General features: G+C 50.3%; 9 protein-coding genes and 1 non-coding gene across 10 annotated transcripts; 3 read left to right on the top strand and 7 right to left on the bottom strand.

Annotated features, from left to right (window-relative positions):
* Positions 1-566: 566 nt before the first annotated feature.
* On the top strand, positions 567-1,358 carry FPRO_05696 (uncharacterized protein; the record flags this gene model as incomplete). The annotated part of the gene is made up of 3 exons (XM_031229471.1): positions 567-997; positions 1,074-1,111; positions 1,279-1,358. 3 exons carry the CDS (start codon positions 567-569, stop codon positions 1,356-1,358), a joined length of 549 nt encoding a protein of 182 aa, XP_031079705.1.
* Positions 1,359-2,948: 1,590 nt separating this feature from the next.
* On the bottom strand, positions 2,949-4,388 carry FPRO_05697 (uncharacterized protein; the record flags this gene model as incomplete). Its single annotated transcript, XM_031229470.1, has 1 exon — positions 2,949-4,388. The coding sequence occupies one exon, from the start codon at positions 4,386-4,388 to the stop codon at positions 2,949-2,951; it is 1,440 nt and encodes a 479-aa protein (XP_031079704.1).
* Positions 4,389-5,192: 804 nt separating this feature from the next.
* Positions 5,193-6,417, bottom strand: FPRO_05698 (putative mannitol-1-phosphate dehydrogenase; the record flags this gene model as incomplete). The annotated part of the gene is made up of 2 exons (XM_031229469.1): positions 5,193-6,328; positions 6,378-6,417. The coding sequence occupies 2 exons, from the start codon at positions 6,415-6,417 to the stop codon at positions 5,193-5,195; spliced, it is 1,176 nt and encodes a 391-aa protein (XP_031079703.1).
* A 4,055-nt stretch (positions 6,418-10,472) lies between these two features.
* FPRO_05699 (putative glucose-6-phosphate isomerase) lies at positions 10,473-12,264 on the bottom strand (the record flags this gene model as incomplete). The annotated part of the gene is made up of 4 exons (XM_031229468.1): positions 10,473-10,990; positions 11,034-11,140; positions 11,185-11,718; positions 11,765-12,264. 4 exons carry the CDS (start codon positions 12,262-12,264, stop codon positions 10,473-10,475), a joined length of 1,659 nt encoding a protein of 552 aa, XP_031079702.1.
* Positions 12,265-13,424: 1,160 nt separating this feature from the next.
* Positions 13,425-13,523, top strand: tRNA. Its single transcript is given in 2 exon segments — positions 13,425-13,461; positions 13,479-13,523. It is a non-coding gene; the product is annotated as a tRNA-Leu (tRNA).
* Positions 13,524-14,147: 624 nt separating this feature from the next.
* FPRO_05700 (putative protein kinase 1) lies at positions 14,148-16,195 on the bottom strand (the record flags this gene model as incomplete). Its single annotated transcript, XM_031229467.1, has 4 exons — positions 14,148-14,354; positions 14,404-15,950; positions 15,996-16,127; positions 16,174-16,195. The coding sequence occupies 4 exons, from the start codon at positions 16,193-16,195 to the stop codon at positions 14,148-14,150; spliced, it is 1,908 nt and encodes a 635-aa protein (XP_031079701.1).
* Positions 16,196-17,746: 1,551 nt separating this feature from the next.
* Positions 17,747-20,533, top strand: FPRO_05701 (putative coatomer beta` subunit; the record flags this gene model as incomplete). Its single annotated transcript, XM_031229466.1, has 5 exons — positions 17,747-17,764; positions 17,889-17,973; positions 18,018-18,902; positions 18,952-19,531; positions 19,576-20,533. The coding sequence occupies 5 exons, from the start codon at positions 17,747-17,749 to the stop codon at positions 20,531-20,533; spliced, it is 2,526 nt and encodes an 841-aa protein (XP_031079700.1).
* Positions 20,534-21,045: 512 nt separating this feature from the next.
* FPRO_05702 (uncharacterized protein) lies at positions 21,046-21,536 on the bottom strand (the record flags this gene model as incomplete). The annotated part of the gene is made up of 2 exons (XM_031229465.1): positions 21,046-21,332; positions 21,392-21,536. 2 exons carry the CDS (start codon positions 21,534-21,536, stop codon positions 21,046-21,048), a joined length of 432 nt encoding a protein of 143 aa, XP_031079699.1.
* A 522-nt stretch (positions 21,537-22,058) lies between these two features.
* Positions 22,059-22,688, bottom strand: FPRO_05703 (uncharacterized protein; the record flags this gene model as incomplete). Its single annotated transcript, XM_031229464.1, has 1 exon — positions 22,059-22,688. The coding sequence occupies one exon, from the start codon at positions 22,686-22,688 to the stop codon at positions 22,059-22,061; it is 630 nt and encodes a 209-aa protein (XP_031079698.1).
* Positions 22,689-23,391: 703 nt separating this feature from the next.
* On the bottom strand, positions 23,392-24,944 carry FPRO_05704 (putative chitin binding protein; the record flags this gene model as incomplete). The annotated part of the gene is made up of 4 exons (XM_031229463.1): positions 23,392-23,459; positions 23,710-24,457; positions 24,502-24,739; positions 24,841-24,944. 4 exons carry the CDS (start codon positions 24,942-24,944, stop codon positions 23,392-23,394), a joined length of 1,158 nt encoding a protein of 385 aa, XP_031079697.1.
* Between the last annotated feature and the right edge of the window lie 268 nt (positions 24,945-25,212).

The following is a 25,212-nucleotide window of genomic DNA, read 5'->3' as shown; positions in this document are numbered from 1 at the left end:
CTCAATAAGGTACTTCAGTATATGTGAGCATGGCCGAGTGCAGTTCATATCCTTTACTCTCCACCTTCGCACTGCCAACAGCCAACAGCAACACCTCGCAGCCATCCAAGTCCCCTCTCCTCCTTGATCCGTCAATCTCTTCTCATCATAGCACCTGCATGCGAATCCTCAACGTCAACATCAGCGACCTCGACAGAATGCGTACCAAGTCACACTAGGGACCTCGTCGCAGGACATATCTTCGCCGTGCTAAAGGCAATGAACAACATAATACCACCGTCTCCAGCCCTGGCAATTTAAATAATCCTATTAAAGAAACCTCTTAGCTTACGCTAGATTTACCTAAGTATTTTTATCACTCAGGGTAAAGGTCCTGAGCAAGTCTGATACTTCGGTAATGACAGAGGCACCCGGAGCTGAGGTGGTTGACTCCTTCTTTCATGAGCATCCAAGTGGAAGGTCGGACTTGGCTCTTACTTGTCCTCAATCATATCACCAAGTCTTGTCTAGTCTATCTTCTCTCATCAATATCATCATCAGTCTCTCGTTAAATCATCATTACCACAATGAACAGCTACCATGCATCCCGTCTGGCAAGATTACTCGCCAGCTCCCAAGATCAACGCTCCCAAGATCAACGCTCCCAAGATCAACGCTCCCAAGATCAACGCTCCCAAGATCAAAGCCCACAAGAACCCTCCCTTGCCGACATACTGAGTAACGCCTACTATCAAGCCCTCTTAACAACAGACCTCGCCCAACATTATCATCCCCTACCTCGCCTCTTATATGAGCCCCAAGACCGCATTGATGGTTACTGGACTGTCACGTGGACTCGGCCATCGTTTGTTCAGCTACAGATAACCATCAGGCCCGCTCTCCACAGCGATCCTCCCTCTCACCATTGGCGCAGCATGCGCTCAAACCAGATCCAAGGCCCCATCACATTCCGCATCTCGACACAAAACGCCATGAGGGAGTTGTCTGAACTTCGGCGGTATGTTTTCCCTTTTCCGAGGGTAGAGGTCATTCCGTGTGAAATGCCTACTTCCGATACACGGACCGTTATATAGCGTGCCCGGCACCGTGTCCCGCACCTGCCACCGATTCGGTAAGTCATCAGTTAGGCAGGCTTGCTTATATTGCTTGTATTGACGATAATGGGATTCAGGGCAGCAGAGAATGACTTAATCTGATGGTTTGGGGCTTAACTGAAGCGTTTACGATGCAAGTCGAGCTATGTTGGCTTCTCATAGGAGTTATCTGACATGACCTAAGGATACACTATCGAGTTGGGTACCAGCGACCGCGTTCCGTTCCAGATATTGCGACGACCGGTGGACGGTGACCGCATATGAGAGGGACCGAGACAGATGGGCGCATTTGACTCAGCGACGGTTTACAAGACATTCTTTGAAGATATGGGTAGACAATATACAACAGCGACTTGTTTTACGCATTCTGAACATCGGGATACGAAGCTGTAGAGAGCCTGTCCGTTGCTGTCTCGTGAAGATGCTCCAACCCGACTTACTAACGAACAAGAGAGACTACACGAAGCACATAGTGTCAGCGTCAGATGTCCTGTTCCATAACTGCTTCCAACGTGAAAGGCGTTGCGTGCGAAGACGAGCCGGAACATCCCCAAGAGCAACGCTCAACTGCACTGTGATCTCTTCCCTCATCAACGTCAACCCAAGACACATTTCTCTGATCACCGCCCATCTATACAGCTCCGGCACTCATTCCGCAAATTCTTTCTGTCTTACCAAGCTTCCTCTTTGTCCATCTCATCCCGGCGATGATGGGTACGTCGTATCCAGTAGAGCAATGGACAAGCTCAGTCTCCTACCAAGCACTTGATCCGATCGCATCTCAGCAGAGTTGTAATCGCTTGAGTCCTTTCACTTCTCATCTGACCCGTGGATGAAAAGTAACTCACCAAGGTTTGTTTACCGCGAGAAAACGCACCAGGGTCAATTGGATCAACATCGCCAGGTGTCCCCTCCATCAAGATGAAGTAGCCCAAGCGACACTCACTCACATCACAAGAACCACTGTCAATAAAAGACCTCAATCCTTTCCTTTCATTTATATTTCAGGCATTGTCGTTCCCAAAATAGCACAGACAAAGCATCCCATTCCCGTACCCAGCCCTCACCCTGCTTTCGACATAAGTCAACAAAGAACCACCCAACCTCCAGTAACCGTGCGTCCACTCCCAATACTTGACTCACTCTCAAACTTATCTCACATCAATCCCATACTATCCTAACCATGACGTCTCAACTATATGAACTTCCCTTTCTCTGTCCCTCCCCTCTTGTTCGATACTGTTTCAGCTCAAAGCAAAAAACCTGAAGTTCACACTCGCTACACTGACACTTGTCGCACTCGCGGCTGCTACTCCCCCTCCCGAGCCGGTTGTTCTCAAACCTGTTCCAGAGAAAGCCAGCAGCGGATGCTATCACTAGTACGTCTCCCCTCCCTCTCTATATCATGTCGTGTGTCCAAACCCAGCCTATCCTACAAGTCGCCCATCTCACTCTCTCTTCCTTGACCCCAACCTCCAGTCTCATTGGAGTATCAGTATCGATGACAACCTACTAACGATACCAGCGTAATCCCCAAACCAAACAACTGCTGTCCTCCTCGCCTCTGCGCCTGTCAAGATGGTACGTCTCCTCTCCCCTTTCCATCCTCCCCTCTCCCATCTTGTTCACAGAGCACATCCAACGCATGTCAGGCAACTACTACCAATTCAACGAAGACGCATGGAAACAGAAAATGAACGGCTGTGATCCTCCCTGGGGTTATCTCGGAAAGAAAATGCACAATATGCCCAGCTTCTGCTGTCGAGGATGGAAAGCCCCCAAGCCTGTATTTCCCACATAACTCTATACTAGTCCATCATATCCTTCTCTTCTTCCTATCATTAGATATTACAATTACAAATCCTTTACTTCCTGCTCCCCCTTCTCCTTCTCCTTCTCTTTCTCATCCCTCCCCTTCTTCCCCTCCTCCTCTTTACCACTCTCCTCCAACGCAGCCTTGCAGCTCACAATCCCCGCCGCGATCCCTCCCAACTCCTCACCACTGCCAATCCACGGCCCAGCGCTATAATTCGCATCAACACCTGCATACACGAACCACCCGCTCACAGGCTGTGCCATGACTCCCCCGGGGGTGTTCTTCTTCTCGACGCCGACGTTGCCTGCTACGAGATAGGCTTGTGTGTCGACGCCTGGTGAGGGGTAGTTCTTCATGAGTAGGGGCGCTTTGGCGTAGCCGATGCTGATGTCGGAGAGGGTGCAGGGGATGTAGCTCTGGCCGTCGATTGTGATGGACCAGTCGTTGGGGAAGATGCCCATCTGAACCTCTTCAGCTTTCTCCTCTTTCTTTTCCTCAGCCTTGGTATCGTCTTTCTTGACCTCTTCGACTTTCACTCCAGCTTCTTCTTCTTCATCCTCGTCGTCCCAATTATCATACCAATCCTCATAGACTCCCCTGACCTTTCCATCACGATCCCAATGCATAAATCCTGTAATCCACCCTGAAACATCCCACTCACTCGCCCCCTCCCCACAGGACCACTTCTTCTTCGCCCTAACAATCTGCTCCCAGAACAACCTCGTCTCCCCATCTCCCTCACCATCAACACCCCAACTACTAACAAACCTCTTCATAATCGGCCTCAACCTCTCCGCAAACCCAGCCGCCTCATCCCCAAACTCCTTCAACTTCTCAACCTTCTCCCCCAGCTTAACCCAATCCTCCCTCTCCCCTAGTAGTGTCACACTCGGTATTCCACATACCATCATGCCCTCATACTCAAAGAAATGCTGCATCAGCCCCATCATCAACACCGTAGCCGTAACGTCATCCTGAGCAGTCGAAGTGCTAAAACCGGGCTTTATCCAATCCAACAACCACCCGGTCTTAACCCTGCTCTGAATCTCCCCTCTAAACGCACCGATGATAGCGTCCCATGAAAAGCCCTCCACTGTAATCTTTTCCCGCCCAGAGTGATCAACGAATAAATGCCGGAGTGCTTCAGAGTGGGTACTCATGTACACATTCATCTGCGCCAGAACTTCAAACCAGACTTCATCAGGGCGTAGGATGAGATGCTCGTGCTTAGCCCACGCCTCAACAGCACCCCTCACGAACCCATCCGACGAGGGGAATACATTTCTTCCCGAGAGATCATCGAACGACGATGCGAGTAGTGAGGCTGTGTTATCCACTTCTTCTGGACAGCTCCGCGAGAAGAGATCAGCAGCTGATGTAGCGATACCTGACGCGCTGAAGGGCAATGGGTCGACGCGGTGGACTTGGATGGTGATTGAGGCGGTGGCCAGGCCAGCCAGCCACAGCGCTTTGAGCATCGTATACGAAGCAGTCTCTTCTCTTGGATATTCTCCGTATGCCGTGGGACCTTCAAGGGATCGGCTTTTGGTTGGTGTGGGTATGCAAATCGTGGTCTGATGCAAGATTACGGACCTCCCGATCGGATGGTTAAAGGTTAAAAAGGGGTCGCGCTAGCGGCTCTTAGTGGAGTTGTCCAGGGAACTGGGCCGAATCTCATCTCATGATATCGACGTATGCCTCAGACTATTCACGGCGAATTGGAAGTTGTTCCTCAGACTATTTCTGACAAACGTTACAACGAATGAGAAATTTCATTTCGGGGCATTGGCTGGCGACGGGATCGGATCTCCGTTGGCGACGTACCGAGATATGATCCCGGCTGCTACAGGGGAACGCAGCATCCGATCTCCGTCAGATGCAGGGTAGGACATGCGACAATTGGCATTTGACGAGATTAATTAATTGTGCATATCAACGTCGCCATCGCCCATGTTGGGCCGTGATTAATGCCGTAAGGCCCGATGGACGAAATGCCTCATCTCGCCACTATTTCCAGTCACTCTCCAACATTTCACCATTCGATCCATTTGAGCCACAAGTCACAGCAATCACAATTCATTGTTAACAAATGTAGTTGAGCAACCGATTTATTCAGTGCTATCAATCTATAATCATGCCTTAGGCTCCAATTGAATCCCAGTCCTTCCTGCGCCATGCTGCCATTGAAGCAAATTGTATGTCATATCTCGTAAACGCCATGCCATGCCACTTTGTACCTGTGGCTCCATCTCTTCTAGTTGATCGCATCGAATGAAAATCGCTTATTCCTCAGCGCTGTCGGCCTGGACGCGCTGGACAACGTTGACCAATTGAGGGAAGATCTTCTCGTTGTCCTGAATACCGCAGACCTGCTTGACAACGTCCTCAGGGCCGTTCTCGGACATGATCTCGGCGAGCTGCTTGGACTCCTCGTCATCGGGGACATCCTGAAAGCGGAAGGCCATCTCGATAGCGTCGAGGAGGTACTTGATGGGCTGATCGTTCTCAGCGAGCTCAGCAGCAGGGCCGATGAATCGCTCCTTGCGAGACAGCTTTCGGAGAGGAGCGCGGCCGACACGCTCGACGGCATCCTCAAGATGGGGGTTGCCAATTCGCTTGATGATCTTCTCAACGTAAGCGGCCTGGGCCTCCTCGTCAATAGCATGCTTGGAGACGATCAGGTTCTTGGTCTCCATAAGTGCACCGCGAACCTCAGCCATGATGTCCTTGTCCTGGAGAGCATCGTAGACAGTGCGCTTTCTTCGGTTGTAACCGTGGTAGGCAGCGGTGGCGTGGCCAGTGTTGACAGTAAAGAGCTTGCGCTCGATGAAGGGCTCAAGGTTGTCAACCCAGTTGATGCCCTTGATGTCGGGGATGCCAACATCCTCAAAGGGAGTGCGGTCAACGACCCACTCAAAGAACTTCTCGAGTGTCACGTCAAGACCAGCATCGGGGTCCTGAGCGGGAACAATTCTGTCAATAGCAGAGTTGGCATATCGGGCTCGGAGGTGGTGGTCCTCAAGACGAGAGGCATCAGTGTTGTTCTTGATGTGCTCGGCAAGGGTATCAGTGGCACCGATGGCGTTCTCGCAAGCAATGACATGCAGGGGAGACTCTTCTGTTGATCGGCGGTCGATACCCTTAGCAATGACAGGGGCGATGAACTTGAGGATGTTGGGACCGACTGAGCAAGTGACGATCTCAGCTGTGCGGATGGTCTCAATCAAGTCCTCCTCGTGTGTCCTTGAGTTGATGGCCTTGTAATTTGTGATAGTGTTCTCGACGGTAGCTTCAGAGCCGACTTCGATGACGCGGTATGAGGGAGTGTTGTTGAGTTGGTTGACGATTGAGTCGTTGACATCAGCGAAGACGACATCATAGCCAGAGTTGTGAAGGAAGCAGGCAACAAAGCCACGGCCTGGATAGTTAGCACGAGAGGTTAGAGCGTTGAGCGACAAAAGACATACCGATGTTGCCAGCGCCAAAGTGAACAGCAGTCTTGCCCATGATTGCGGTAGTGTGGAGTTTGTATGTAAGTGGATGTATGTGTGAGTATGTAAGAGTCTCAGATGTATTGAGTGCGAATGCCTCAAATAGGAAGCAATAGAAGAGTGCTTAGGAGTTGAAAGTGGTGATGGATGGAATGGATGAAAACGGTGACCGTATCGAGGGGGGAAGACGGGTTTATATGTCTAGACCAAAGCCACCCTCCTTGTCTCTTGTTGGAGGGTTGAGGGTGACGATGACAGGAAGGGGACCCATTGATGCCATCATGGTACGTACTGTGTCGTTCTTGCCCTGGTCAAGACTGGGTTATGGGTCCGGTCTGGTCTGGCAGGTCCCACCGAGTCAAGTTTGAGTTCGACTCGGGCAAGTGGAGACTCATGCCAAGTACAGCCCCCAGCCCAGCCCAGCCCGACCCGACTCACAGTCACAGCCCGCCCGTAAAGTACAGTACATTACGGTTGTATCAGTACCTGTACCATGCCATCATCGGTACAGTGGACTCTGTGTCCTTTTCGGTGACCTCAGCACTCTGACTCTTTATCTTGGCGCCGTCTGTTTGTCAAACAACCATCCAACACTCTAGCCCGTGTCCATCCCAGCGATGATCCATTGGATAGGTAGTTACCGTCTCTCTCACTGTTATCATTACACCGTAGCCTCGCCGAGACTTATCCAGTTCGACGAATTGTCAGTCGGAGACACAGATCAGTAACATGCTCACTCATACATGACAACTGTTCAACAGGCCTCCAATAAGCTGACAAACAAATAACCACAACCTCACCAATGTGGATCAACCCCCTCTACCGTTTCACCGACCGTAATGTAACTGGTGAAGCCGCCTCCACTGCCTTACGGAGGTTATCCGGCGCTCTACAGGGTGTTCGCACAGGGCCCGGGGTTGTTCTGCATGCATGTCCCACTGCAACCTCACCTCACCTCTGCCCGAAAGTGCCTCTTCTGTAGAGGGAAAAGGACCCTGTCTCACGCCACATGCTTTCATTTTCAGGGTATTCAGATTTTTAACATCGCCACGACTATTGTATTTACCCTGGCTTTATCTTGAGGATTCTTTCACGAGATATATACAGAAAACAACATCAGACAATAGAAAAAATTACTAAACCTAGAATCATCTAGATGCTGCTCGATCCGTGTCAAAAAGTGGATATTTTTGTCAAGTAAACCGTTTTCGTGTCAATCCCACCTCTGACGTCGACTGGCTGCATCGTGGGTCACCGTGAAAGAGACGGACTGTGGTTTTCCCTCTAACGCAGTGCAACACTAAGGTACCTAAACTAACAGTGTTACCTCCAGAACACCCCAGGTTTTCCACAATTACTCTTTTCTCTGGGGCAGCAATTGACATCACTTGTTCAATATCACGATGCCTTTCGATCTATCGTCCTTTTCCCCTATTTTATGACCTCTTCTTCAATAATCCATATTTTAATTCCCCCTTTTTTAATTCCATTTTTATGATTTAATCATCACCATCATATGTTTTCGATCATCGTCGGTATTTCGGCCATTCCCCTCCGTCTGAGCCCCAAACAAGGGTTCCCTCTCTGTCTGCTTTTTCTTTGTTCCTCGCGATGCAGGGGTGTGGAGATGGGGACATCAAATTAGACGGCGCTCACGGCGGCTTTTCGCGTGTGTCCTTTTTTTTTGAGGCTAGTCAATCAGAAGTGACTGATGATGATGAGTTGAAACGGGCGTCATGCATGTGAAGACTTTCGGCAATGCTTGGGGTATCACACATGCAGAATATTTCCGGTGCAGTAACAGCGCGAAATCTAGACTGTTCAGGTTTGCTGCAGCACGTGTAATTCTTGAGATAGTGATAGGACTTGTGGTGTATCTCGTGCTCTGCGTTACTGTCTCGTGGTCTAGGAGCAGTAATCACAAGTAAACAAATATCGTTGTCATCTGTGTAACTGCATCCGTCAGATACGGGCGTAGAGTATTGTCTTACTCTCCCAATGAAGTTCAAACTGCATACTAATACGTCATATCCTACATCCAGGGTTACCCCCTCCCCCTCCCTTGAGCCTCTGGTCTGGTTCCTGTTCTTCCAGGGGTCAAACGGATCATTTCTGCCACCGTATTCCTCTACTCTACCGTAGAATCACCGAACCATGCCACTATTCAAGCATAATTCCCTCAAAACCTCAAACTGGCTCAACTCTAAGGGCGTATTCCATCTGAGTGCATTTGTCTGGGCTTGAGGCATTTCGGATCAAGTCGTGACCCTTTTCCGTTCGGCCCTCAACCCCGACGAACCCGCTTCCGTCCGTTCTAGCATAGCCTCCCTCCGTAGATAACGCTGTAGCGAATCAACCGTCAGTGGAGCAGCAGAGCCAAGATGCACCGTTCAGGCGTTTCTCTCATTGTTTAGCGCCGTATTCTGATTGGCGATGCCTTCAGTTATCTTCGGTCGGTTACCGCGGGACCTGTTGATCTGGGAAAGGGAAACTGTATCTCTTCAGGCTGAATCTTATTGTCTATACGACTCAACAGATTTCGGAACTCAATTCCAAGCCCATCATCCTCGTCTCTATCTTCAACTTCATGCTCAGTTGGAGGTGTTGAACCGTTTGTTACTATCTCTCATCTCAAGGGTCTATAGTAGGGGTCCAAGCCACCATCCCTCACCGATGTAGCATAGCATATCTCCAACCAAGAAAAAAATTGCAGGTGAACCACTCAAACATCTCGTCATCGACGCGGGAACGAGAACATCGTGAAAAGCCTCAAGTTTCGACGTCAGAGGAGTTACCCACTCACACTCACCAATGACAATGTCCTGCACAAAAATTCTTCCGTGTCTTGTTGTATTGCATTGGGGGAGGGCTAGTGTGAGTGGAGTTGGGACTGACGAAATCAGAACGGACTTCGCAGTTTTGGTTCGTGATGTTGATTGGTAGAGATGTTTGGATGCAGTTCGCTTTGACTGCGGCTTATTCAGATGGAATCACCTTGACTGCATGCATGCAAACCTCGCGGATGCCGTGACTTCGATGACGATCTTTTGTTCTTGTTTCAAGAGATCGTCGCTTTGTAACCCAGACTCAGAAGATAAACATGTTGTTCCCGACATGAGCCGAATTAACTCCCGTGCACAGTTAATATCGTGATAAGCCAACGTCAACATCAAACATCACAGCACCTTGAACATCCAGACCCAAGCACTCACTCTCGCTTCAACCAACACACAACCCCCTAATCTCCATTTCCCCGCCCTCCATCTCACTCCTGCACTTCAGGTCTGGGGATTCCCCCGCGATAAAAAGCACCGTTATAACCCCGATGTGATAAGTCTCTGCGTGATATATCTCACAAACATACCACCGTCTACACCATCAGAGCAGCAATCCCCCCCTCTTCCCCATATTCCCCCGCAAAACTCCACATGCTTCAACCTCACCTGCTCGTCTCACCATTGACGCTCAAACGGGCCAATGTTCCTAAGCGCAGCATTCTCAATGCACCTGGACTCTAACGGTATCAATGCTCTCAAAAAGTGGCAGTGCCTCGATGCTCTTTGAATGGACCGATCTACGCAGACGCATTTGCTCAAGCAGTGACACTACCCAAAGCGGAAATGCACACATCTGCCGGAGACACGGAACCTCGATACAAACATATGTAAACACTCATTTGACCGAGGTGCCTTGTTCCACGTGTCATTAGTGTAAATCCAACTGATAAGGTGTTGCTATTTGATATGCAAATGTGAGAAATCGCGCAGGTGCATGGTATACTTGTGCCGTCTTCTTGTGCCGTGTTTGACGTTGCAATGCAATCGACATCTGAGAATAACAAGGAAATCTGAAAAAGGTAGGCAGATAATCACGATACACAGCGATCAATGCTACATAACTCTCTTCCTCATACTTACGAGTACCTTTGCGTCTCAACATGTACAGAGACTTCATACGCATGCACGGATATCAGACACAGTCCAGAGCATAGGCCGTCAAACTTATTCATGCTATCTTTAATCATTATCAACATCGTTCCACTCGCTACCCATTAACACTCAATCCTCCTTTTTAGTTACCATACTTCTTGAACGCCCCAATCAGTCCACCAGTAGAAGCATCGTGTCCCTCACCATTGCCCGCCTCATCAAGCTCCTTGAGAATCTTCTTGGCCAGGACCTTGCCCAGCTCAACACCCCACTGGTCAAAGCTGTTGATGTCCCAGATGGCACCCTCGGTAAAGGTGAGGTGCTCGTAGTACACGATCAGGGCACCCAGCTCGGCGGGACCAATGGCGCCGCCGACAAGGATGGAGGTCGTGGGTCGGTTTCCAAGGAAGCGCTTGTGAGGAACAAGCTCCTCGGGAGTACCCTCGGCACGGACCTGATCGTCTGTCTTGCCGACCATGAGAGCCTCAGCCTGGGCGAAGTAGTTGGACGCGAGCATCTTCTGGTGGAGATTGTCGCTGACAGGGTTGTGAGACTTGGCGGCGAGGATGAAGTCGGTGGGGATCAGCTTGGTGCCCTGGTGGACGAGCTGGAAGAAGGAGTGCTGAGCGTTGGTGCAGGGCTCGCCGAAGAGAATGGGGCCTGGGACGTTAGCTGGGTTTCATGCAGGAGGTTATCCACTTACCAGTGGTGTACTTGGCAGACGATCCATCAGAGGTGATGGTCTTTCCGTTGGACTCCATGGAGAGCTGCTGGAGGTAGGCAGGGAATCGGTGGAGGTATTGGTCGAAGCTATAATTGTTAGTCTACATACTCGCATATTCTGGCTGACTTACGGAGCGACAAGGTGAGTCTGAGCTTGGAAAAAGTCAGAGTACCAGACACTCAACAGACCACCAAGAAGAGGAATGTTGTCCTTGAGGGGAGTCTCGCGGAAGTGCTTATCCATGGCATGAGCACCGCTAAGGAACTTGTGGAAGTTGTCAAAGCCAACGTAGAGAGCAATGCTCAGGCCAATGGCACTCCAGACAGAGTATCGGCCACCAACCCAGCTCTCAAAGCCAAACATGTTCTTGCTGTCGATACCGAACTTGGTGACCTCCTCCTCGTTGGTGGAGAGAGCAACAAAGTGCTTGGCGATGTCGCCCTTGTTGTCGGTCTTTTCGAGGAACCACTTCTTGGCTGTGTTGGCGTTGGTGGTGGTCTCTGCGGTGGTGAAGGTCTTGGAAGCGATGAGGAAGAGGGTGGTCTCGGGGTCAGAGTTCTTGAGGGCCTCGGCGATGTGAGTTCCATCAATGTTGGAGACGAAGTGAAGGGTCATGTCTTCGGCGCCGTAGTGCTTGAGAGCTTCGGTGACCATGACAGGGCCGCTGCAAGGTGTCAGTCCAGAACAATACGAGCAATCGAGCGTCTTACAGATCAGAACCACCAATACCAATGTTGATGATGGTTGTGAGCTTCTTGCCAGTGTATCCCTTCCACTCTCCACTTCGAACCTGCTCAGAAAACTCCTTCATGTGCTCAAGAACCTCATTGACACCACCCTTTGTATTCATGACATCAACACCGTCAACCTTCATATCCCAGCCGCCGACATTTCGCAGAGCAGTGTGGTACACAGCGCGACCCTCGGTGAAGTTGATCTTTTCGCCGGCAAACATGGCATCGCGCTTCTTCTCAACGCCAGCCTGCTCGGCGAGCTTGACCAGGAGATCGAGGGTCTCATCTGTGAGGAAGTTCTTGGAGAAGTCGAAGAGGATCTCGGAGGACACGCCGTCGGAGGTGAAGGTTCGGGTGAAGCGGTCGAATCGCTGGGGGTCGGAAGCGAATGCCTCCTTGAGGACGAAGGACTTGCCGACGCTGTCGCGATGGGCCTGGAGGTCAGACCAAGCGGGGAGAGTGTTTGCGGGGGCCATATTGATGTTGTATAGATATAATGATGGGGAGATAGGAATGGAGGTGATGGAAAGAAGGGAAGAAATATCAAATCAGGAAATGAGTGGGAGGGGAAATGAGGTTATGTCTCTGAATTGTCTTGGGTGCGTCTCATGGCAAGGTAGAGCTCCGATGGATCCAATGTCAATGGAGGGGGAGGGGAAGAGCAGAGAGCGGCATGGGCGGAGTGGGGGCATTCATTCATCATCCCACTTCAACCATGATCAATTCTTTCTTGTTCTATAGGGACAGTCTATTTAATTAATACTATCATGATACCACTTCAAACTCCTTGAGGTCAATGATATGACATCTTTTTATCACTCATTTTACCATTGTCTCTCAATTGTTGTATCTTTCTCACAGATGTCAGCTAACCCCTCCAATGACAGCATGACGCTACACCATGCTCTCTAAACTAAAAACAAGAGCTCTTCAACAGCTTATAACTTAATGCCCCGCCTTACTTAACAATTGTTACCAAATTTACAAATCATCAAGGTTGGCTGACTGAACTTTTCCAAATCTTTTCGTCATGTCTCCATAATCATATTAGCCTCCTGTTCCTTTTATCCTGCATGCGTCATAACCCCAGTGGAGGCTCAGAGGCTCTACAGTCAGTCAGTCAAGGGGCTCCGGTTATGCCGCGCACTCGCCGTGGTTGGCCCGCATCACCTCCGGCTGAGACACCGAGGACAGCTTATTTATCGTGAGATGTCTCTATCAGTTTCCCAGTATATCCTAGCTCTGTTGGATCATGTATATAACTGGAGGCTGTAGAGCTTAGGAGAGGCAATTTATTGCAATCAGACTGGGATCTACTGCAAACTGAATAATATATTGACTAGCAACGTAGTAAAATTTCTCGATGTCCTCACCGAGCTGACTCTCACCTTTGCCCCAACACCGGCGATCTCTCCGATCTCAGCCTCAATTAAAACTTTTCCACTTCATTCAGCCTATAGCCTAGACTCTTCCAGCATGGGTTGTCATGATATCCCTCATCCATCATAAAGACCCCCAACGTGTTCCGAAAAAGCCTCATGGAGCCCCAAAACAGCTCACCTCAGTGCGTGATCTTCGAGTCGTGAAGTCGGACTTGAGCCCTGCTACGGCTCGGAAAATCACGTCTTTCTCAATAGCTCACTTGGCCGAGTGGTTAAGGCGGCAGACTTAAGCTCTCAACTGCTGAGGATTCTGCTACATTTAATGTGCGCAGGTTCGAACCCTGCAGTGAGCATTGCTCTTTTGCTTTTTGCCCTTCATGTTCGTTTGTTTGTTGATGATTGTTGTTGGTTGGTGATGGTGTTGTGGCAAATGTCGTTGGAAAGGCCATTAGAGTCATAATACCGAATAGCGTTGACTGACGCCGTTGGAGCTTGAATATGAAATTGACTCAATCCTTGCTTAAGAGGTTATGCTATAAGATGCAATGGCTTCTCCAGGTCAGTTGCGAATGCAAGTCCGTGTTGAGGCCAGAAGACAATGAGAAAGTGCAGTGAATACCAAAGCGCGAGGTCTTATAGTCGAGACTGGCCTCAAAAACAATGATAAAACAATACTCATTGTCACAAATGAAGAAAATAAACAGTAAGTCACAGATTCATCGATAAAGTCACGCAAGACAATCTACATTGACAGAATGACATATCCACAGAACTAACGAGTGTATCAAACTCCAACACGCCAGAGCAAATAAAGGCTTCTTATCTACATTCATCCTCTAGGTTTCCACCTCATAGGTTGTCCTTATCATGGCTTACACGTGTTCCCCTCCTCAGCCGGCTCATCGACAAGACTGATACCATGTCCGAGTCAGCCAGTCCTGCTCGCTGTCTACCCGTTGTCTCTCTGCCTCAGCGACTTATCGGTTATCTGTCAAACTACCGACAAATGATGGATCCTTGACACTGCCGCCTGCATCTCCGAGTCCAGCGATCGGACGGTTGTAGCTGAATCCTTGGAACTGGTTCTGCATAGTTTGAGAGAGCATGGGGCCCTCGACATAAGAATCTTGAGGGGCTTCGGATGTAAATTCGGGGTCAAAGTTGGCAGTATCCAGAGCGTCGGCCTAAAAATGTCAGTAGGATTCAATCTCGATTCGAATGAGGGGCACATACCACACTGGGCTTGAATGTAGGCTCGTACTTGCGCTGTAGAAGCTTCCTCCAGTCAATAGCATGGAAGAAAGGATGCGCCTTAATCTCAGCTGATCCATTAGCACCAAGTCGCTCCTCAGGGTTGCGGTTCAAAAGCTTGGTGAGGAGATCCTTGGCAGCTGGGGGAACTACGTCAGAGAAGTGAAGAGGCTCTGATAGAATCTTGCGGTACATCTCGTTGGTGTTCTCATCGTAGAAAGGTGGCAGACCTGTCAACATCTCGTACAGCAAAACACCAAGAGTCCACCAATCGACTGTCTTGTTGTAACCTTGACCCATCAACAGCTCTGGAGCGAGGTACTCGGGTGTACCACAGAATGTGTTGGTGCGGTCCTCATCCTTCATATCAAGCTTGCAGAGACCAAAGTCGCAAAGAGCGATATGACCCTGGTAATCCAGAAGAATGTTCTCGGGCTTGAGATCTCTGTAAATGACGCTGAAGCCGTGCAGACATTCCAAGGCGCACAGAAGCTCAGCAGTGTAAAAGCGGGATCGGTTGACGTCAAATCGGTGCTCCTTTTGCAAGTGATGGAACAACTCGCCTCCGTTGACAAAGGCGAGAACAAAGTAAAGCTTCTCCGGAGATTGGAAACTGAACTTGAGAGGTACGATAAAAGGGTTGTTGATCTGTGCCAGCACAGATCGCTCGGCGAGTGTATGGGCGACTTCGGATCGCGAGATGATGTGCGCCTTTCGGATTGTCTTGAGAGCGTAGATTCGGTTTGTGTCCTTCTTGCGTACCTGCATGACCTTGCCGAAACTGCCCTTGCCGACGACCTTGAGTAGTTCAAAATCCTCAATCTTGAGCTTACCTGCTCGAGTCTCGACATACTCGACACCGACCTTGATTCTACCAGTTCCATATTGCACGTCGACCCACTCAGCGCCTTGGTGACCATTGCGCGCTGCGTGCTCAGCAGCAGCCTTCTCGCGGTCCTTCTTGCTGGCCTTGGGGTCCTCCACGTATTGCTGTCTCTCTTCGAATCGGGGGTTGATGCGGACAACACCGAGGAAAATATCCTGGCTTCGTCCAGATCCGGGTGGCGCATTCGGGTTGCGCATATACAAGTGGATGACGAGCTCTGTCACTCTTGACACATCAAACTTGTACTGGGTGTTTCCACCGGCCCACAGAGGGTTCTCAGGATTTCCATCGACCGAGTTGACAAAGACCTGGACCTTGTCGAAGTCGAGGAGGGCGTATGGCATGTACTTTCCAGAAATTCGGCCGTGGTTGGTGGGGATGCCGTTGAAGCCGCCAGCGGAAGAGTGCGGTCGGTTACTGCCGTTAACAAATGATCCGGCTACACGTTGTGAGGATCCTGGTCGAACAGAGCCAGACATTCCAAGAGCGTTGGACGAAGACATCGATCCTTGGTGTGACGAGGCAAAAGCACTTCGGTGCTGCTCAGGAAGAGAAAATCCTTGACCTTCGTGGAGGGTGACAACGAGAATGCCGGGCTTGGGGGGCTTGACAACAGGGGCCTGTGTCATGGCCTCAGAGGCAGCTGTTCAAGTCAGATACTGACGGTACTCCAGTCCAATTTGCTCACCTATGGCATTTTCCGTTGTAGGCGTAACAGCGCCGCTGGCCTGGCCATCCTTTTCCTTTTCGGTGATGGTTGAAGTAGAGGGGGATCGAGAGAAGGGGCTCAAGGATTGACCCAGATGGGTTTCCTTTAACTCTGATGGATGTTAGTGGTGCGACAGATATCGGGCATGTAGACGTACTCTTGGTAAGCTTCCAAGACATTGTTGTTGATTTCAACGAGGTATTTGATGGTTGAGGTCAAGGATCGACAGCCAACAAGTGTTGCAGGATCGAAGGGTCAAGCAGCGAGCGTTCACTGCGCGCTGACAAACTCCTGATCAAGCAGGAGGCTGATGGCGTGGCAGAGTGTTCAACAAATGGATGATTTGTAACCCCGCATGCGTGGAAGCGTAAACCGGCCGCTGTTTGGTTGTATCAAGGATCGCAAGTCGACGAGACGAAAGGAGACTATGCGCCGACTGGTTTGAAGGGAAAGGAGGTGCAAATTGAACAAAGATGGTAGAGGCTGAATATGAGGAGGAGGCGAAGCACAAGAGCCCGAGACAAGACCAGCCGAGATATGAATGAGGTGGATACGGGGGATGGATGGGAGAAGGGGATTACCATGACATCCAAGGCCCATTGGGCGACAGCAGAAAAGGTGGATCTTCCCGTGGGCAGCCCGCACTGTGGGCTAGGGTCGATGGTGGTGCTGTTCTGGTGCTGGAAACACAGTGTCTCAGTCTGCGACACAGGAGCTCAGACTGTGGAGATGGTCTGGAGTAATCCCTTAAGGTCGATTTTAAGCCACAGCCACGGGCTCTAGCTTTGTTGATCAGCTAGAGAATGAGCCTAGAGCGAGGTCCAGCCAAATAATCCATAACATAAGGGGTAAATGAGAAGGAGAAGCGAGACTAGTTCATAAACAATACCATTAATGCCCAAGCAGCCAGCAGCCAGAGTGTCACTTGGTGTACAGTGTCTATAGTGTTGATAGCTTGATGTGAAGCAACCAACTTGTTGTACAGCCACACTATTCATCATGTACGAAGACGACGCGTGTCGAGATATCTTGGCTGAGTTGTGGAGGGTCTATAAACAGATCAGAATATTTTTGGAACATCTGAATGTGGCAGAAGCTGTCCAAGGACTGTCAAATCTCATCTTCACATGGCCATGTAATTAATTCCGACTGAGGACTTGCAAATGATACTGTTAATGTAAACGATTTAAAAAAGTGAACCAACAATTGACCTCACTCAAACAACTCAAACAACTTAACCACAGAAACTAATTAAGGAGAAAAGGTTAAAAAGAGATATGTACAGCCAACTCAATTCATCTTCAAACACCAATGCCTAATACCATGATATCTCATGGGGTTCTTGACGAGTTCTCACCTACCCTACAACCCCCTATTCTGGAGTATCCCTGATAAGAAGGGATAAGGAGGTGGAGCCTGACACTTCAGGCCAACACCACATCCATGGCCAGCCTGTCAAGAGCCGCAGGACACATTTCGGGGAGCTCCAAATCAATATACACAAGCTCAAGCTTTGTCAATTCAAACATCACGATTGATGATTAGCGTTTGACCCTCTATTTTTTTTCTGCCTCTCCCCCAATCTCTGTGCACTTGCGACCACCTGTCATCCCGCATGGTAGTCTCCTTCAGGGATTCTTAACTTCGACCCCACTACCTCGATATCACCGCCCTTGCTGGACAGCTTGCAACTTCAACTGCGCAACGCGACAGCGACGACACACGACAAGATGAAGTTAGACGTCAAGGTCAGTCTGGGGATCTGTTGAGTGCGCCCGACGATCAGCGTAGTGCTATTCACAGCGGGCGCACTCGATATCTGCGGCGGCAGCTTTACTTGTGCGATCTGAGCTGACACGTTTCGCAATACAGCGCCAGCTCTACGCTCGCAGTGAGCGAGTCAAGGGCATTGACTTCCATCCTCACGAGCCATGGATTCTCACAACCCTCTACAGCGGTATGTCCAGCTTGCCAGCTCGAGATCCAATGCTGACAGTATAGGCCACGTCTACATCTGGTCCCACGAAACTCAACAGATCGTCAAGACCTTTGAGCTCACCGATGTCCCCGTTCGCGCCGGTCGATTCATCGCCAGGAAAAACTGGATTGTCTGCGGTTCCGATGATTTCCAACTACGAGTCTACAATTACAACACCTCCGAAAAGATCACCTCCTTCGAGGCCCACCCCGACTACATTCGAGCTATCGCCGTTCACCCCACACAGCCGTTCGTCTTGACTGCCTCCGATGACATGACCATCAAGCTTTGGGATTGGGAGAAGGGTTGGAAGTGTGTGCAGGTCTTTGAGGGCCATGGTCACTATGTCATGGGTTTGGCCATCAACCCCAAGGACACAAACACCTTTGCCTCAGCTTGTCTCGATCGAACTGTCAAGATCTGGAGTCTCGGATCCTCTACTCCCAACTTCACCCTAGAGGCACATGAGACCAAGGGTGTCAACCACGTCGATTACTACCCTCACTCCGACAAGCCCTATCTCCTCACCACATCTGACGACCGAACTGTCAAGATTTGGGATTACACTACAAAGTCCCTGATCGCTACCCTCGAAGGTCACACCAACAACGTTTCGTTTGCTTGCTATCACCCCGAATTGCCTGTCATCATCTCCGGTTCCGAGGACGGTACGATAAGAATATGGCACGCCAACACCTACCGATTCGAGCAATCCCTCAACTACAGTCTAGAGCGAGCTTGGTGTGTTTCGTATCAAAAGGGCAAGCAGGGTGTTGCTGTTGGTTTCGATGATGGAGCTGTTGTTGTCAAGCTTGGTCGCGAGGAGCCTGCTGTTTCCATGGATGCATCCGGCAAGCTCATCTGGGCCCGACACAACGAGGTTGTCTCTTCAATCATCAAGGGAGGAGGTATGTACACATGTGCTGTACCAGTACTGAGTTAAAGCTAATAAGACAGATGCCTCTATTAAGGACAACGAGCCAATCTCCCTCCCCACCAAGGATCTCGGTACCTGCGAAGTCTACCCCCAAACGCTTATCCACTCCCCCAACGGTCGATTCGTCGCTGTCTGCGGTGATGGCGAATACATCATCTATACTGCCCTCGCCTGGCGAAACAAGGCTTTCGGTTCAGCACTCGACTTTGTCTGGGCCTCCAAGGACAACAGCAATGACTTTGCTATCCGAGAGTCAGCGATGAGCGTCAAGATCTTCAAGAACTTTGTTGAGAAGAGCGGCGGACTTGATGTTGGTTTCCAGGCCGAGAGACTCCACGGCGGTGTTCTTCTCGGTGTCACAGGTCAAGGTGGTGTCTCTTTCTTTGACTGGGCTACTGGTGGTCTCGTTCGAAGAATCGAAGTTGAGCCTAAGCAGGTCTACTGGTCCGATAGCGGCGAGTTGGTGACGATTGCTTGTGAGGATACCTTTTACGTTCTGCGATTCTCTCGCGAGAACTATATTGAGGCTGTCCAGTCTGGAGAAGTTGAGGAGGATGGTGTCGAGGCCGCCTTTGAGGTCATCACTGACATTAGCGAGTCGTATGTCCCCCGTTCCATTTTTATCTGCCATGCTAATGATATAGTGTCCGAACTGGTGAATGGATCGGCGACTGCTTCATCTACACCAACAGCACCAACCGACTCAACTACCTTGTCGGCGACCAGACCTACACTGTCTCCCACTTCGACAAGCCCCAGTACATCCTGGGCTACATTCAGCGCGATTCTCGAATTTACCTTGCCGACAAGGATGTCAACGTCACTTCGTTCGGTCTGTCACTTCCCGTTCTCGAGTACCAGACTCTTGTCCTCCGAGAGGATATGGAGACAGCCGCTGAGCTGCTACCGACAATTCCCCAGGACCAACTCAACAAGATTGCGCGATTCTTGGAAGGTCAAGGCCATAAGGAGCTTGCCTTGGAGGTTGCGACAGATCCTGAGCACAAGTTTGAGCTTGCACTGGCATTGAACGAGCTTGCTATCGCTTTGGACCTTGCTCGCGAGGCTGATGCCGATCACAAGTGGAAGACTGTTGGCGACGCTGCCCTATCAGCTTGGGATGTCGCCCTTGCTGCTGAGTGCTTCACCCACGCCAAGGATCTCGGATCTCTCTTGCTTCTCCACTCATCAACAGGTGACCGCGATGGTCTCGCTGCCTTGGCCGCTCAAGCGCAAGAAGCCGGCTCTCACAACGTCGCCTTCTCATGCCAATGGCTCCTTGGCAACATCGAAGCCTGCACAAAGATCCTCACCGAGACAGGCCGTCTCGCCGAAGCTGTCCTCTTCTCTCAGACCTACCAGCCCAGCTTGACTGTACCAGTAGTACACGAGTGGAAGGAGAACTTGGAGAAGAACAAGAAGGGCAGGGTAGCCAAGCTGATTGGCGTGCCTGGCGAGGACGACGAGCTCTTCCCTGAGTGGGATGAGTGGCTTAAGCTTGAGAAGGAGGGTGGCGTGAAAGTGGCGGAGCCCGTTAATGGACAGAAGGCTGAGAGCGAGCCGGAAGCTGAGGAGGAGGAGAGTGAGGAGGATGAGGAATAAGTGTGATGAGTGCTTTTTATGCTTAGATGGCTGGTGTAGAAAAGGATTGGTCATTTCGTCAGGGTTGCTATGGCATCAATGAGTATAATGAAAAGAAACATGGCAGTTATTTGTGATGCGTGATGGAGACTTGTGTTGTGACATGGATGACATGGCTGTGTTGGTGGACGGGGATAAGATGTGCCTTTGCGAAGTGGCTTTATTGAAGGCTAGCCTCAACTGGATCCCGAAATGGTGTTCAGCGTAGTCTGATCTGTATCGACGTCGTACGAGCTGAAGATGAGGCTGAGAGATCTCAAAATGGTTACTGTGCCGTAGACTTGCAGCTTCAGTCACTTCGTATAAGTCAATCGACACCCACAAAATCCAAAGAACGAATGACCTTGCGATCTTTTTATTTACTTCCCATCACCAAACACAGCAATCTCAGCAATACCACCAACACAATCCATCAGCAAAGAATGATAAATGACTGCTCACTCCCACCACCTCTCCATCCCACCACAAGCCTCCTAGTACTGCCATCCCTCGGAACTACCCCCAGGACATCCAGGCGTCCCGTACACACCGCCAACAATCCAAAGAATCATATCCACAAACGACCAGACACCCAGTCCGCCAATAGTGAGAAGTTTGAACACAGCGAGAGGCCAGTGATGCGCGTAGAACTGGTCGACGCCGAGAATTCCAAAGAGGAGGGAGAGAATCATGGCGGTGCGTTCTTGGCGGTAGCATTTCTGGGAGAGGGGACGTTCATCGAAACCACCCCAGCTTCGGGTTTGGAGGTAGGGTTGTTGTTCTGGGGGTGTTAGTGAGTGACGATGGAAAGGAAAGGGACAGAGGGGAAAGGAGACGAACTGTCGTGAAAGTAGAGAAGAGCACTTCCGATTGAGATGATGAAGATGTAGCTCAGCATGATGACCTTCCACTTGCGAGTTACGAAGTAGATGCCGTTGGTGAGCCCGCGGCCGAGTTTGTCGGCGATGGTGAGTTTTGCGTCCATGGTTAAAGTCGTAAGTTGAGATATCCTGGTTGAGCAGAGACGGGGGTACGATGTGGTATTTATGAATGATGAAAGAGGCAGATTAAAAGTCTTTGAGGCATAGGGAAAGGAGATGGAGGTGACGGGTCATCATCGTCTTTGTTGCATTTGGCACGAGTGGCTTGGCGCTGAGGGCAGAGATGACAGTGAATATGATGGAATGTGCTGTTTGTTTGTTAGTACATATGTTTGACATAAAATTGAGTGTCCGTGAGTCAACCAATGTAGTCAAACAAAGAATGCGGATCATGAAAATAAGCTTGAACTGTAGTGAGACCAAACCGTGGATGTGGCGTTACACTCAAACGGTTGTTAATGGACAAGCACTAGATTAGATGTCATGACTGCATAAAACTACATTCACGCATGTTTGATAGTGCTCATGAGACATCTAGACAATATTTGTGAAAGAGACATATGTTGTATTAAAAGCAGATAAACTTAAATCTCATAGATAACCAACCACTTCTCGTCAAAGACCTCTTACAGAGCAGCGACGACAACACCGGCAACAGCAGCAGCGGCGTAGATGAAACCACCCTCACGAGCAGCGCCGTTGGTCTCAACAGCAGCAGCAGAAGAGGTAGGAGTAGAAGCCTCACCCGCAGCAGAAGTCTCCTCACCCGCAGCAGCAGTAGTCTTGTCACCAGAAGAAGCAGAAGTCTTCTCAGGCTTCTCAGCAGTAGTGGTAGCATCCTCAGAACCACTACCCTTTCCGCCAAGAGCAGCAGTAGCGCAGACAGGAACGGCGGTGGCGTACTGGCTCAGCTCAGGGCACTCGGACAGCGCAGACTTGATCTCGTCCTCGTTCTTGCTGTACCAGCTGAGGATCTGGGAGCTGTAGCTGGCGTAGTCCTTGGAGAGGGAGGCCGGGGTGCTGAAGGAGCAGGGGTCGGTCTGGGGGTTCTCTGTGATGTCGGAGACGATGGCCGGAGGAGGCGTGGGCAGCGTCTTGTAGACGTCGAGAATGGCGGTCTGGCACTCTTCTGTGATGCCGCCGACGGCTGGGGCGGTTGCGCGGGGAGCGAGGAGATCGCGCTTCATGAGGGGGTGGGCCATGAAGTTGGCGCTCACGGCCGTGGCGAGGAGGGAGGTGAGGATGATGGACTGCATTTTGAGATGAGGTATCTGAGATAGATTGAAGATAGACTTGAGACAGAGAGTGTGGTTGTGAAGAAGAGAGAGACAGCAGAACAAGAGGATCAAGCCATCCTTTAATAGTGTATATTCCCCATTAAACGCCCTCTCTAGCACCAGAACTAGTCTCACTTCATTTCCACCCACCGCCTGAAGGATTCACCACGTCTCGCCAATGTGATATTAGTTATGGTCCCATGTGCCGTGATCCAGTCACGAATCAGCCCTACAGCACATTCAGGGGTAACGAAATGTTTATGGCGTCCCATCAAAAGCCTGAGCTGAAAGAATAGCGTACCTACTGACCAATCAGAGTCACCCAAGCTTGGGGCTGAAGTCTTGGCGTGCGTTTTGGTGCGGAGAGTGTTTTTGAGTCTGAGCGTCGATTGCCGTGGAATGTAGTATTCGTATTGAGTGAGAGAGATGCTGTATTGGGTTAAACTCTGGATACGAGATTGAGAGAGAGTTGAGATAGGTAAGGGATTAGTTGCGGACAGGGAGAGTATGCCTTGTCAAAAGACCAATGTTGACAAGATGCCGCTAGATTAAGGTTCACCCTCGTGGCTTGCATGGCTTGCCCCTGAAATTAACACGACTAAATTAATCACAACGCTCTGAGCATTAACATTAGCCAAGAATCGGCACAATTCATTCCGAGCATTTGCCATCGCTTCTGATGTCAGTACCGTAGATCAATGGGGGTCGGGGCTTTGCTCGGGAATAATATTACATCATCCTCCTCCTCCACTCTCCAACACATTAGTCTAGCACTCTGTATATACCCAATTAATTTATACACAGTAGACACACTAATTGCACGTCCCAAAATCACTCTGACAGCCCGTCCCACAATGATCACTCGTACTCCCACACCATCCCGCCCTCGAACAACATCCCCATCCACTCTCCGTACACCTCGCGCCCCCATGCGCAGCTCCACATCTCCCCGGCGCCGCAGGCTCCGGCGTGTCGCTGCACGTCCCGAACACAGGCTGACATCCTCTCCCGCAGTGATCGCTCGTCCCGCCGCACCAGCCGTTCTGCGAACAGCATGTCTCGCCGTTGGGCTCCCCGCGACATGTTGCGCCGCCGTGTCGTGAGCCGCAGCGGCCGTTTGTAGTAGCGGGGAATGTGGGTGATGATGAGGATGTTGATGTGGGCGAGGGAGAAGACGAAACGGTGCGATACCAGTTTGAGGGGGCGTCTTGGAGACATTGGCCTACTGTTACGGCGGTGAAGTTGTTGCGCCTGATGGAGCGGAGCATGTATTCTGTTAGGTTGTAGACTGTTTGATAGACAGGGTCGTGCTCGATGTGAAGCCATTTGTTGGTAGCTGGACTTCTACCCTCGACGGTGTTATCCCAGATTTGCTTGGATGTGCTGATCATGTTTGGACTATCGTGTAGATATCCTTCGGTATCCAGATTAAAGTACGTGATATGGTACCCGAGCTCATTCAGCCATGCATCTGTAGTGGTGTTGCTGGCAGAGTACGGAGGACGCATGTAGGTTGGGAAATAGCCGAGAATATCAGCAAAGGCAATCTCGTTGTAAATCATCTGGTTCCAGAATTTAGAGCGGCTCAACGTTGTGAGGCGTTGATGGGACCATGTGTGACTGGCGATCTGATGGCCGTCCCGAATCATGCGCCGAATGAGACCTGGCCATGGTGTATCGGGATCATTGATAGCGCCTTTTCCAAGGTTGCGACCGGTGATGTAGAACGTCGCTTTAGCATTATACCGCTGTAATTGTTAGAGAGATAAGAAGAAGTGAGGAGGTGTCATACCTGGAGTAGGTCGAGAAGGTCTTCGGTGTAAGTATACGGTCCATCATCGTACGTCAACGCAATGTCACCGTTGCGGTTACACCGATAAATAGCCTGGCCATACGGAATACTCCCAGCTTTCGGACGAGCTACATTTGTTGTATCAGGGCCACTTGGACGAACGTTTGCGTCACAGCCAGGACCATACTCGATCTGACACGAGGGAGCAGAGCAGTAAAGATAACCAGTTCCGCACCATCTTTGAAGGTCAGTACGTAATTGGAAGGGGAGTAAGTGGCCTACCCAGCGCTGGAACAGCATTCATTTTGTCCGCAGACTGTTCCGAAACCAGTCCCGCACCGTCCAGCTTGTCGTTTGTCAAGAGCGCGACTGAAGAGCGATGGCCATGGAGATGCAATGGCGAAAGTTGCCAGAAAGGCGACGAGGAGAGCGAATGACTTCATAATGGGGGTCTGAACGAATGACTGTAACGAATGGATGCCTTCTGGCCACTTGATGATCCAACACGGAACGACAAAGACATATCTTATATACCCATTTTACCTGTATCATGCTCAAACAATGACTTCTCGAGGTCCCATTGCAGCAAAGTTGAGGCGTGAGCCATTTTAACTTTTGGGGAGCACAGCATAAAACAGCACTCTTCACAGATTAAGAGCGGCTGACGAGACCAATATATTGCCAGATATTTTGAGGCCCGTCAATATCGCA

The sequence above is a fragment of the Fusarium proliferatum genome, assembly GCF_900067095.1.
Source record: "Fusarium proliferatum ET1 genome assembly, contig: FPRO_scaffold003, whole genome shotgun sequence".
Taxonomy (NCBI): domain Eukaryota; kingdom Fungi; phylum Ascomycota; class Sordariomycetes; order Hypocreales; family Nectriaceae; genus Fusarium; species Fusarium proliferatum.
Note: the sequence above shows the minus strand (reverse complement) of the source record. Positions and strands in the feature narration are given on the sequence as shown.